The following is a 14943-nucleotide window of genomic DNA, read 5'->3' as shown; positions in this document are numbered from 1 at the left end:
CCGAGACAGAACTCCAATGATTACGTCGGGCAGAGCCTCAGCGGCCGCTACAGAGCACTAGATCAATCGGGCAGCGTATCTAATACGTAACTGGGGGTTATGATACTTACAACGAGGTAGAACTTCGTTATTTTAGCGGGTATAATTCCCGGGTATTACTGGGACTATAGAGAAATTGAGAGAGAAAAGAAAAGTTTTGAACGAGTTGGGATTGAGGCCGATCAAGGCAATTTATAGGTTCTGATTTCGGGTTTCTCGCGCCCTACGAAGAAGTCCTCTAAGGGCTCCGCGGCCCGCGACGTAGGGGTGTAGGGTCTAGCTTGGATTAGTCACACGTGTAGCCTTGCTGGGTGTCGTGCCACGTGGCACACAAGGGTTTCGCCTGAGAGTTGATCTGTCGCGACCCGCGTAAGCCGAAGGCTATGCCTTCGCGGCCCGCGAGCGCCACAGAAGTTTTGTTTTTATTTTATTTTTAATTATATAAAGGTATTTAGGGCCATTATTCGTATACAGGGTGTATTTTAGGACGTATAGGGTTGTTCTAAATATATTAGAGGTGTTGGAAATATTTTAGGAGGGTTGTTATAATGGCGCCATGAGATGCTAAAATGCGTGACATGACGGGATGGTGCTAAGCCACACCCTGTAGCCTAACAAGTAGACTAGCCCCGTATTGAAATTTATTAATTGTATTAGCTTGAATTCACCCACACGACCACACTCAAAAAACAACAATCAACCTAATCAAATGATGAACCGCATTTTTCAATCATTGAAACAAGTGGACTATTTATAATCAAAACTGACTGGTTATTACAATCTAAAAACCAAAATTTTAGCTATAGTTTGGTTTTAGCCTATAATCAAAATCAAAATTAAATATGCTTGCCCCTATAAACTATTATGTAGCGTTTATAATAGTGAAAGAACTATTGATAAAATTTGTTTAAATTTATAAAATCCCTGTTATTGAAATAAAATTAAAACTTTATAACAATTAAATGCATTTTAAATAGTTTTCCATGGAGTTAATTGTCAAAATCGTCCCTAAGGTTTGGGTATGTTTGTCATTTTCGTCCAAAATGACACTTTTGTAGTAAATTGCCCCCAACGTTTGTAACTTTTTGACATTTTCATCCAAACCACTAACTTAGTTTATTTTTCTGTTAAGTTGAGGATATTTGGATGAAACTGGCAAATATAAAACCACAGGGACGATTTTGGCAATTTACTCAAACCCTTTTTAATTTCTTTTATTTAGTTATTTTTGTTACATATATAATAAAAAAATATATATGAAGTTTTTAGAAAAAAAAATTAATAGTTTTGTCACATAATTTTTATAAATTTTCATCCAAATCACTAACTCAGTTTATTTTTTCTGTTAAGGTGAAGGATGTTTTAAATTTTATAAATTAAGACAGAAATTAATTTACAGCTTCTTTATATAAATCAGTTTTATAAAGAGAAAACGTTATTGGTATGCAACACATAACAATCGATTACAACTTTTAGTATTTATCAGTTGTAGAGATAGAAAAAAATTATAAAACGTTACATATTTTTTAAATGTGTTGAGCACCTAGGAAATATGTTGGTAGAAATAAAATATTTATTTAATTGAGATTATGGGGATGACTAACTAATACTTATTCTGAGTGGCTTGAGTAAAGAAACTTTTGGTTCATAGCATTATAATTACAATTTGGTGGGTAATTTTAAGGTTTGGTAACGATACGTTGTTTGATTGGGGGGGGGGGGGGCACTGGCTTCTGTTTTTCCTTAGGAGCGAATTTAAAAGAGTAGAAGATGAATTACGAACTTGGTACATATGATAAGATTTTTTTTATTTGACCTTTTTCAATAAGGTCACCAACATTTTAGTTTTATAAAATTTAGAGGTTTAAGTAGATTTTATGTTTATAAAACTGATCTATATAAAAAATTAGAAATTAATTTCTGTCTTAGTTTATAAACATCCTTCACCTTAATAGAAAAATTAACTTAATTATTGGTTGGATGAAAATTTATAAAAATTATGTGACAAAGCTATTATTTTTTTCATATAAAAATTGCATGTATATTCTGTTTTATTATATATGTAACAAAATTAATTAAATAAAAGAAATTTAAAAGAGTTTGAGTCAAAATTGCAAAAATCGTCCCTGTGGTTTTATATTTGTCAGTTTCATCCAAATATCCTCAACTTAATAGAAAAAATAAACTAAGTTAGTGGTTTGGATGAAAATGGCAAAAAGTTACAAACGTTGGTGGCACTTTGGTACAAAAGTGTCATTTTAGACGAAAATGACAAATCTGCCCAAACCTCCGGGACGATTTTGGCAATTAACTCATTTTCCATGCAAACCGTTTTAATTATTAATTTTTTGTTTTGCTTTTAGGACAGCGTATATATTTATATACAGAGTTTTGTAGTTGTCAAATCGAATTTTTGTTATAAACTACGCGTCAAATTAAATATACTGTGACAAAAATGCAAAATAAATAAAAGGATATTAATAGTTAAATACAACTTGCATTATTAAAGTTTTCAATTTCCTTTCTACAAGTCAAATTATATTTTTCCTCTTATAAGTTACAACCAGAACTACTGTTCTTACTTATTCTCGTGCCCTTTCTATCCTACTCATCTAATATCAAGCTAAACATATAAATCAAACTTTATTAATTAAGATTATTATGATATAAGAAACAAGAACAGCTAAAAAGATATCAATTAGAAAAAAAAGAGTTCATTTGAGGCTTTGACCTCATAAGTTATTTAGAAAAAAAAAAAACGAAACGGTTTTAAATGCTTCAAGACAACGATTGATGCATATTACACACATAAATATGTGTCGTTATCAGGTTCACTAACACGCCTACTCGGTAAAGCGACATACTTAGCCTTAGAAAAATACATATTGCTTCAAAGCATTCACATTGTAGTCTTTGTCTTTATCAATACAATTTAACTAAAAAACACATTTATCTTTAAAATTTATTCAACTTAAAAATAAAATCGCATATATCCAAAATCCGATTCTTTATATTTATCTCTCTTCAGCTAAATAATATATTTTTCCTTTTTTATTATATTTTCTTTTTCTTCAACTCATAAAAAATACATGGAACAGATATATCGACTAAACAACAATTCCATATCAATACATGGAGTAAATAGTATTCCAAATATATTAGATCACTATTCAATCCATACATCTTCAAATTATATTATTGAAGATGAAATACGAATTACATTATGAATATGAATATGAATGCTCTCATAGTCTCATTCATCTTTTAAAAAAATATTTCAAACAACTTATTTTATAAATAATTTCAAACAAAAACCCTCCAAACTCACATTACAACACCCCCCCCCCCCCCCTCCTTTAGTTCATCATACTTTCTAAATGTTCCCGGAAAACTTCTAACATACTCGAAAACCTAACAATCCCAACAACACTACAATCCTCTTCAATCACCCAAACATAGCTAACCCGGTGCGCGATCGCTTGGATCATAACGGCCACCAACGAGCTCCCGGGATAGCACACTATCGCCTCGGCCATCCGCGTTATCCTAGCCGAGTAGCTACTCGACCTACTAAACCTCCCAGACTTCACACTAACAGGCGAATTCAACATTTCATCATCAGATGATGACAATAATGTTGCACACAACTTACTATTCACATTAATTTCAGACGAATAAACCGAAAACGATTCCAACATCCCTTTCAAATCCCTCTGCTTCAACCTTGTCTCCACCAATTTGATTATATCCTCAGGCGGCCCACCGCAGTCAATATACGCCATTAAATCGCCTGCGGATAGTGTCGCGATTGCAGCCGCAGCTGTTTCATCGCAATAGGATAATGTGAAGGGGGAGATTTCGCCGATTAGGATACCGTCGTCGTCCACTACGGCGACGGAGGTTTGATCGGCGAGTGCGGTGGTGATGGAGTCGAGTGCGGTGGATGCCGGCGAGTGGTAGTTGACGGTGAGGATGTCGGAATCGATGATTCCGAGAGAGTTGACGGAATATGCTGCGGTTGGGGAGAATAGTGCGATTGAGTTTAGTAGGAATCTGATTACGTCTTCTTGTGTTAACCAACAGAATTCAATACCGCCCGTATGGGCCGTTGGAGCGATTGATGATTCGTTGGGTAGTGTTTGTTTTCGTTTTGAATTGATTGTTGTTCTCCTGGTTATGGGTACTACTAGATTTTGAGCTCCGTTGATGATCATATCAATTGCTTCTACCAAGCTGAAAATAACAATAATAATAGTTAAATAAATAATTAAAAATGATGAAAATAAATAGGATTGCTATGAATATAGATACACTAGTAAAGTAATGCCATAGAAATATTATGTGATGTCTATCACACGAGCCGTATCACAGGTCGAAAAATGTTATACAAGCGTATGACAATATACTACGTCATACGACATCAACTAGCCCGTATAAAAACACTATGACCATATGATGTGTCATACTAACAACATATGAATCCGGTGGTTGAAACAAAACTTTTTTTTATTAGGGTCATTATTTGGCTTTCTTCTTTACCTCCTACAATTTGAGTGTCCAAATCATTTTTTTTCTATAAAGAGTTAACTGTCATTTTCGTCTCTGTAGTTTGTCCAATTATGTCAGTTCAGGTCAAATTTTAAATTTGTACCATTTCCGTCACTGACATTCTTGAAACATGTCAGTTCCGTCCAAAAAAAGATATCAGTTAACTGCCCTTTTCGTGCTTGTGGCTTGTTCAATTATCTGATTCAACTTTAGTTTTTTGGATGTAACTGACATGTTTCAAGAATGTTAAGGATAGAATGGTAAAAATTGAAATTTGACTTTGACTGACATAATTGAACAAAAAAAAAATGACATTAACTCTTCCAGAAAAAATTTCAGATTTTATATATAAAAGTCAAATAAATTCTAATGACCGATCAGACCCAAAGTTTTAACCCCATCTGGTTCCGATATGTACGACTACGACTTGTATGAACATGTTTCTACTGTCACAAGTAAACAAAAGCGTCTTGAAATTAACAAACAAAAAAAGAACATAACGTACCATGAGGCGGGGTCCACATGTGTCACAACGTTGGAATCAGGTGACAACAGAACAGAGACCGGAGAATCAAGCGCGGTTGTCGGAGACATGATGTGATCATCTTTACAAAGGTAACATATAATATCCACCATGCAAATTTTACCAACACAACGACAGTCTTGGTATGAGATCGAGTGGTTGTTGTGGTTACAGCTCCAGACACTGATATGGGTGTCGTCGGTGGACTTGAGCGCGGTTAAGGCGTAGCGAACGGTGGCGGATACGGATAGCGATTTCAACGGCGGCTTGCCGAGACAGAGGTCAGCTACCTCATGTGCCAATAAGCGAGCTGCCATACACTGGTTGAACTTGAAAGGGGTTTTTAAGGTGGGAGTTTAGTGTGAAATGTAGAGAGATGAGTGGGTGTGTGTTTGTGGGGATATTGATGTGTGATATGAGGCATATATATAAGGATGGTTTGTAAATGAGATTTGGACTCATGTGAGAAAGAGATGGTATGTCTATGATAGGTTATGTGATTAGTGATATGTCAAGGAAAAGATTATGTGATGTTTTGAGAAGTTATATAAAAAAGGACAAAAAATAACTAATGATAATGCTTGGGTGAAAATGAGTTTTTATGATTAATTAGTTATTCTTTTTTATATATGAAATGCATTACTAAACAATAATAAGGATGTTTATAAAAAGTTAGTGATTATATAACTATGTTTATAAGGGGGTAGGGGTGGTGATCACTCATCACTCACAACATCCAATCAAGTTACGTCATGTCATCAACCATTATTCCATCACTCACAACCTTTTCTAGTGGAAATACCCATCACTCACCACCACACCCAACAATTTTCTCACAACCAACAATTTCCCTCATCACCCAATACCCCATCACGCGTCAAAAATACCACGCGTTATAAAAATGGGAGCGTGAAAAATGGAGGTGGCGGTGGTGTTTTGTTATCTTACATGAGTTATAAAATTCCATCACAGGTGTTTTCTCCTCCACCCCGGGTCCCCTAACTTCGTAAAACTGACATCGACATGTACGTGGCAAGAAGACGAGTTGGTGTGTTCGTGTTCACTTAAGTCACTACCATGTAAGTGGTAGCGTGTTCACTACAAAGCAAAAGACTTTCAATGACATACTTTACCACCAGTGATGGTTTGTTGGTACAAGAAACGTGGGTAAAGACTTCACTAACGAATTTGATCGATAGATCACCGATGGTTACCCACAAAAATTTTGGTGGCAAAATCACTGAAATATAACTCACATGCGGATCAGTGATGTATTTTATTAATGAAATATAACTCACATGCGGATTAGTGATGTATTTTATTAATAGATCAACGATGAATCGTACTTACAGTTCACTTGCCAATTCGCCGTTGATAACCAAGAAATTACCAATGGAATCTTCTCTCTCTATGTGTGTGTGAGTTTGTTGTTGAAAGTCGAGGGTTACAGGGGCGGACCTAGTGTAGTCCGAGGCGTAGCCCGGGCTACGGCTCAACTTTTATCCGGTAGTGTAAAAAATTTTTTTTTTCGATTTTTATACTAATGACACCCCTCAACAACAGCTAGGACACCCCTCAAAAAAAATTTACAAACTGAAATTAAGCCCAAAAAATACTGATTATATTGGCTCAAATAACCATGGAAGGAAAACAAAGAAGAAATATGAAGTTGGTAAAGTTTCTTTGTTAGAGTTGAAGTGAAATAAAAAAAAGTTGCAGGTTTTGATACAAGGAAGAAATGTTTCTTGAGGAGTACATCTTGGGAAGATAAGTCTGAAAGTCAAAAGTTAATTTAATTTACCTTTCAATTCCAAAAAATACATTTTGATTCTTTCTTTAAAGAAATAATTTAATATAACCTGTTAGGTGGGGTGAGGATGGACTATTAAGGGATTTGTGTTGTGTATAAATATTGAGAAGCAGTTTCATTATATTCAACAATTAGTATGCCTTGTAGCGAAATTCGGTTTACAATCTTCTTGCTCCAACGCACAGTCTTCATTCTTTGCGTAATCGATCGGCCCCTTACGTAAAAATTAAAAATAAATCTAGCCCGGTCTAAAACCTAAAAACTTATTGTCAATATTGATTCATAAAACATAGCTCAAATGTGAAATGCTCAATATGGATTCATTAACCTAAATACTAATAACATTAAAAAAACTAGTTTATAAAATTTAATTCTTTAAGGCCTAAGTGTCTTTTTTTGCCTCGACCAGGGCACTTGATTTTCAAGATTGGCCCTGCCCCGTAATATAGGTAAAAAAAATTCTTCATTCTATAAATTATATAAACACACGGTAAAAAAAATTGGGATACCCCTGAATATTTCTTCTGGTTCCGCCACTGGAGGGTTACTTTTTTTTTGAGTCCGTCGTCTGTAATCACCAACGGGTACAACAACCGGTGTGTTTTTCGTTGCTAAAAATCAATTTTCTAATAGTAGCTATATGCGAATTATTTTTAGTTTTTTGTTTGATATTTTCTCCAAATAACATAGATTAAATATCTCCATCATTCAATGAAAAAGATATTTTAATATACCCCACAATTGATTAATACAATAAATTAACCCATTGGATCACTTTGGTGATAAACTAAATTATATAACCCATTTAGTCACTTTTGTTACTTTTTACACGATATATGCCCATATTCTACTTTAACCCAAACTTCCAACCATGTTCACCTTCTAGATAAACCATGGAAATCATAATTCATGGAGTAGTATTTGGCTTTTCCCCTAATTCTACTGACAATTCATGGAATAATATTTGGCTTTTCCACTAATTGTACTTATCTTTAGAACTAGAATCACAACTTTTAACTGCGGAATCGTTAAAAAAAAACCTTTTATATATTTCAATTGCTTGTTCGACGAAAAACTATAGGTAACATAAAAAAAATCAATGAAAGTATATTCCTCGAAATCCCTATGGTTCTTTCAACATTGATCTTGTTCGCTCTTTTTAACTTACATAAAAGATTCCAAGTACTTTATCACGTTGTTTTCGCCTTCGAGGTGTTGATGTACATGTACTATGTTTATGACTCGTTGCATATGAATAGAAATGCATCATCACATCTTTGTACCCATATGTAAAGTGTATGAAAATAAATCCAAAAGTAATTTTATTTATTTTTTTAATATAATTGTACCCATATGTAATGTAAAGTGTATGAAAATAAATCCAAAAATAATTTATTTATTTTTTTAATATTAATAAAGGTGGGCACATGGTGGCATGAGTTGTCAACCGTACATTTATAATGATACAAAGAGTGAATTTCAAGTTTTGTCCTTTATCTTTAGGTCACTTTGCAAGTTTTGTCCTTTATGTTTAAATTTGACGAGTTTTGTCCTTTATGTTTAAAAATCAAGCACGTTTTGTCCTTTATGCTTGATTTTTAAGGACAAAACGTGCTTGATTTTTTAAACATAAAGGACAAAACGTGTTTGATTTTTAAACATAAAGGGTAAAACGTGCTTGATTTTTAAACATAAAGGATAAAACTCGTCAAATTTAAACATAAAGGACAAAACTTGCAAAATGGTCTAAAGATAAAGGACAAAACTTGAAATTCACTCTGATACAAATAAAGAAGAGAAGGGTAGTATTGTCATTCACACGACATAAATACGATGAACAACGTGAAAAGGGCAATGGCTTATCTTATATTTCACAAATCTTTCTTTGTTAGTTTGTCTTTTGTAATAATTGCGGCGTTTCACATGCATGGTGCATATTCTAATCTCCTTTTAACAATTATTATTTTGATTAAATTATAAATATACCAATTAAAAAAATAAAATGTAACTAATATATATGCTTATTAAAAGATTGGTTTTGACATATTATAATGATATAATTGTACAAACACGATTCAAACACGGTTAGCGTTAGATGAAAAGAATCGTTATATTATAATGAATTGTTTGGAAAAGAGTCACTCATTTCTATAACTTAATTTGATTGAAATATGAAAATAGTTTCGTTTTATTATTCACTTAAGTTGAATTAATTTTAGTAAATAAAGCACGATATTCAATGTAAGAAAGTTATAGCTTTAATCGTGATATATTATATAACGATGTGTACTATCTTTTCAAAAAAAAAAAAATATATATATATAACGATGTGTATTAAGAGGCAAACGAGTTCTAAGCTTACTTAAACTTACCTTTGGTTCTGGCCAACGCAGCGCAGGCCTGGTTAAGACAACGTAAGTCTCGGCATACTTGACTAGGACCGCTGATTAGGCGGTGTGACATTAGGTCACTAAAAAATAAAGTCACCGTTCAAAAAAAAAAAAAAACTAATTAACATAAATCGATCTAAATATCCAAAGCTATGAGCATAGTTTATTCGTAATTTTTCAAACTCGAACTCAACTTATATATCACATATTATTTATTTAATTATTTTTATGTGGATATATACAACATCTAAATAGTATTTAAATAAAAGATTAAGGAAATTCACCAAAAAGAAAAGAAAAGAGTGTTATAGTAATATTACCTAATAATCCTTATATATCTCCTCCTTTCTCTTAAATCATCGTTATAAACTTTTATAAAATTTTGAAAAACTCAAATCGTTCATACAACTCTCATTATATATCTCCTCCTTTCTTTTAAATCACGGTTATAAACTTTTATAAAATTTTGAAAAGCCGAAATCGTTCATACAACTCTCATTCCGGTAGGCACAATTCCATGCTCTGATGACGACCTCCTCCCATTTCGGCCTCCTCTACACCCCGATCATAAATTTCGTCTTGACAAATTGCTAATTTTGGGATTTATGTTCATTGCTTGAGCTGGAATACATTAACCAAATTTCCGACCGAACACTTTGCATTTACCAACGTCGCCAATAGCGGTAATTCTCTCTATAAATAATTCCGGTTTCAGTAAAGCCAACCTGTGGGTTAGATATGACATCATCGTAAGCCTCTACTTACAGTCTGCTTAGTTTTTAACTTATCTATCCAAATATTTTTAATTACATATGGTGTATGAATGTGTATATACACTTCACTTTGTATGAATGCTTCAAATCACATGGATGGTTTATAAGTAAAAGTACATATCTGACAAAAAAGTGAATTTAAAATGTGTTGGGATTGTAAAATGCTATTATAAGTGGGAATGGGTTCTAAGAACGTATCACCTATTGATTATTCTTTCACCCTTTTTTTTAACGGCCAACAGAATCAATTCTCAACACTCCTCACTGGACAAACGGAGTACTCCGAGAGTAACCCGAGTCCACCACCAATTCCGGAGAAAACCCGCTAACCCACCCGCCCGTAGACACGACGGTGAAACTACTGGTAAAATCCGTTTAACTTAAATATCCAACCCAGGTTTTCCTAGGTCTCCTATCATTGTCTAATTTTATACTTACTATATTGATAAGATATTCATATACGTAGTTTCTAAAATAAAACTAATATAATATATGTGAGTAAACTAAATTAAATATGGTGGAATGTGTGGGGTAAGAAGATAAAAAAAAAGAAAAAGAAAATGTGCTTATAAGTTCTCCTCGCTGTCCAAAAAAGAGTTTTCATCAAAAGAAAATACCGGTACCGAAAATCCTTAAAAGTGGGTAACGGTATCGGTATCGAATATACCCAGTACAGTTTAGAACCGATGATATAACATCATTTAAAGTTCGCATAGAAAGTATTTCATAAAGAGAGATGCCCTGATAAGAATTGGCCCGTAACAGTCGGGCTATAAATAATTAGTTGGTGAACGAAAGCTTAAAGTCTAGTTGGCACTGTTATAAAAATAGCAACGAAGTTTGTACGGGACTTATTTAATTGGTAAATATTTTGTTAGGGAAAAAAATGGCCTTTCGTTATATTCATGGGGTACCTTTGGCACACTAATTCATCGAATATTTACTAAATGATACCCACTAATTTATTCTTTGATTTTTAGATCTAGTCTAACCACTCGAGGGGGTCATTTAGATCTAGTATGAGCAACCAACTCGGACCTGAGGGACATTTAAGTAACATTTTTTTGTTTAGCGAGCGAGCCGAGCTGAGTCAACTTCAACTGCGGTTAAGGCTTGAAGTTAAACGAGCAAGTTTGTCTCTGCTTATTTATTTTAACGAATTTAAATTATGAGCTCGAGCCAGCTTGTTTATATTTTTCTTTTCAAGTTTTAATAAGAAAACTTCATTGGTAGAATTTAGCAATAGATTCAGTATATGTATAATGATATTCATAATTGATCATAAAACAAGTTCAGAAAAAAGTTAAAAAGAAGACACTTATATGCACATTAGCTAAATATCACAAACAAGGTTTAAAGCCTTATAGTAATAAAATACAATTAGGGCAAGCAATCGAAAAATGAGGGTGAGAGGGAACAATCGATCATAATGAAGACTGAAGGTGAAGGAGTATGGTCCTAAAAAGCCGCGCAAACCTTTTTCAGGTCGTGCGTTGGACCATACTCCTTATTAGCAAGCTGATCAATCTTAGACTCGCGCGGGTTACTTGAACAAAGACTGACCTCGCACGAGATCCAAGCAAGAAAGAACATCACTTTCAGCACTTAGCATCCTGAATAAGAGCCTTCAGCACCTATTGCGCGGGCTAGTTACGTGCTCAATAAGGGTCGCGCAGGAGTTAGAGCGCAAGGCCACTTCAGAGAGTACACAAGGTACAATTGGCAGAAGAAAGAGCCAATCAGCGTCTACAAGGCTGTGCTCTATCGTGCTCCACGATCGTCTGACGTGCAGGAGACAATAAGTACACAAGGACGTCTACGTGGCACCAATCAGGGGGCGGCGACACCTACCCCATGATCTCCACTTACCTGCTGATGACAGAGGGACAACAAGGCCGACAAAAGGTACACGTGGCTCCAATCAAGGTGCACCAGCACCAGAGATCTTCTAGAAGACACTAACGGTCGATACTTGTGAGACAAGAAGGATATTCTCTGTTGTCGCCTTCCGGCCCAAGGCCCATCAGCCCATCTCTTCTTACACCTCTCTGGCTATAAATAGAGGACCTTCATGCACAGGTTAATTCATTCTGCTCTCTTCACTCTCACTCTTTACACACACTTATTTCCTCAAAGCAGATACTTATTCTCACGCTAGAGTCTGGTTAAGAGGGAAACCCCCATATTCCCCTCTTAACGAGCTAACGGTGTTTTGTTTTGCAGGAAGATCGGACCATCAAGGAGCTCAGGAAAGTTATAAGAAGATTAACCCTCATGTTTGAAACATAAACGAAACTAATTAACTCCAAAATTAGTTCCGTGTTTCTTCATTGGCGCCCACCGTGGGTGCAATCACTTTCATCTTTTTTTTTCTGAGCTTTTTTGCTTCTCTTGATCATGGCTGGTCAAGGAATCATCCCTGGTTTCGGTTTTAGCACAAACTCTAACGTGGGTTTGGGTGAGGACAATCCCAACGTCCAATTCCAACCTGCTGAAGAAGTAGGCGAAATCGATGCAACAAACACTGGGGGACCCCACGGGAGCAACACTCGCATCACTCCAACGGGAACCCCAGGAAGTCATGTCGCTGGTCCGTCAAACCCAGCTCCAAACCCGAACATTTCGGCGTTACTAGGGCTACCAGAAGGCGAAACTTTAGCCTCTTGGTACGCCAAACAGATTGCTACCATAAATGCTGCGTACCAGTTTTGAAGCGCACAACAAGCAATTCTGCAAGCTGAACCATCCTTGGTTACACCTCCGGGTCCAAGTCAGGGGGCGCGCCAGACACCCCCGCAGCAGAATATCCAAGGCAGAACCAACAGACCTCCTCCCCTGAGAAGGCCAAGCGTGCACGACACACACGACACACATGGGGAGACAGGCAGTTATTATGACCTTCCGTCAAACGTTCAAAGGGGTCCAGTTCATAGCCGGCTCGGGCCGCGCAACATGAACAACGAATGGGATGACACAGACCCAAACGATCCAACTTGGCAAGATGACGAGTGGTCTTCAGTCTTCAACCGCTTGCAGAAGAATCATGAATCTTACAAGCCAAGGCAACGCATCGCATACAGCAAGGAAGCGGAACGAGACTTCAGCCTCGCCTATAGGCCGGCTGAAGCTGCAGAACATTCGAAGTTTATTCCAAAGATTGCTCTAGCCCCGCTATCAAAAGAAAAATTGCCTCCAACAGTGGGAAAGTTCAACAGTCTAACTGATCCTGATCATGTTCGAGTATTTACAAGCGTTGGTGTTATGGGAGGATGGAACATGCCAATGTGGTGCCATCTGTTTATCCAGACCTTCACAGGGGCTGCTCGCGCTTGGTTAGACAGCCTTCCGACTGGAAAGATCACGTCATGGGTTGACTTCAGAACCCAATTTGTAAATCATTTCAGCCAGCAAAGACGTTATCAGCACGGCACAGCTGAAGTAACAAACATTTGGCGCAGAGACAACGAGGGGATAGAAGATTTCATCACTCGCTTCAACAAGGAGTGTTTAGAGATTGGTGGTGTAAATGAGCAGTTGATGGGCGCTCACTTCAAGAAAGCCATACGATGTGATAGTCTCATCAGGACTATCACAGGAAAAGATGGTATGCCCAAGGAATGGGACAAACTCATGGAAGCCGCGAAGATAGTAGCGCAAATAGAAGAATCACTGGCCGGTACCCAGAATTCTTACACTAAAGATCGTTTTTCCAAGAGAAGCTCGCACGATAACAACAGGCGCAACAAAAGCAGAAACCCTGGATGGAAAGCCAACCAGTCCAACGGTTACGATGAAAGGCCTCGCTTTAGAGAGGACGCGCGAGACACAATTGATCGCATTGGTTATCGGAAGGCAGTCAGGAACGAGAATCGAGAAAAACACTGGACTCCGCTCATTAAGACACCAAAAGAGGTGCTCATGACGGAGAACCATGACTTCAAGGCACTAAAGCCTATGACAAACAAGAAGGGGCAAGACCCAAACCTGTACTGCGATTTTCACAAGGATACAGGTCATCTGACAGATGACTGTATCAGTCTAAGGCAGGGAATTGAAAAAGCGCTAAAGAGCAGGAAGTTAAGCCATCTGGTCAAAAACATGCGCAAGGAGACGCGCCAGATTCAGAGGAATGATGATGGAAACCAGAAGAAGGTTAGACGCTTAGAGACGCACATGGTCAATGGACCAAGATACAGCACGAGAGACAAAGGTAAGTGCCCATTCGAACCAGCATGGCGAACAACAAGTCATCTTCCCGGTAGTGCGCGGGGGACCACGCGCCACATGCCCCGTTGTCATTACCGGCATCATAGGTCACTATGAAACAGAATACATCTTTATCGATCCCGGGAGTACAGCTGATATCATCTATGAGCAATTCTTCAATCAGTTCGATGATGAGGATAAAGCGCGCCTCGAACCTGTTTATTATCCTCTATCAGGATTCTGCAACGAGATGGTCTTCCCTAAAGCTATGAATGAGGAAGTTTGTGAGCTGCTAAAAGCAGGAATTCTGAGTGAGGTGCGCTATCAAAGTTGGGTTGCAAACCCTGTTATGGTCGGGAAGTCTAATGGAGGATGGCGCATGTGCGTTGATTATACCGATCTCAATAAGGCATGTCCCAAGGATTGTTATTCACTGCCTGAGATCGACAAGAAGATAGACTCTCTCGCGCCATACAGGTGGAAATGTTTCTTGGTTTGCTACAAAGGGTATCATCAAGTTCAGATGGCCCTGGAAGACGAAGATAAGACAGCATTCCGCACTGACATCAGAATTTTCTGTTACACGAAAATGCCCTTTGGGCTCAAGAATGCTGGCGCAACCTACCAGCGATTGATGGATACGATATTTGCTGA

The 14943-nt window shown here is 36.8% G+C and overlaps 1 protein-coding gene across 1 annotated transcript; it reads right to left on the bottom strand.

Moving 5' to 3' along the window:
* Positions 1-3269: 3269 nt before the first annotated feature.
* Positions 3270-5521, bottom strand: LOC110941860 (CBS domain-containing protein CBSX5). Its single transcript, XM_022183540.2, has 2 exons — positions 5093-5521; positions 3270-4272 (listed from the first exon to the last, which is right to left on the bottom strand). Exons 1-2 carry the CDS (start codon positions 5425-5427, stop codon positions 3396-3398), a joined length of 1212 nt encoding a protein of 403 aa, XP_022039232.1. The 5' UTR covers positions 5428-5521; the 3' UTR covers positions 3270-3395.
* Between the last annotated feature and the right edge of the window lie 9422 nt (positions 5522-14943).

This window comes from Helianthus annuus, chromosome 5, assembly GCF_002127325.2.
Source record: "Helianthus annuus cultivar XRQ/B chromosome 5, HanXRQr2.0-SUNRISE, whole genome shotgun sequence".
Taxonomy (NCBI): domain Eukaryota; kingdom Viridiplantae; phylum Streptophyta; class Magnoliopsida; order Asterales; family Asteraceae; genus Helianthus; species Helianthus annuus.
This window is presented reverse-complemented; position numbering and strand designations above follow the sequence as displayed.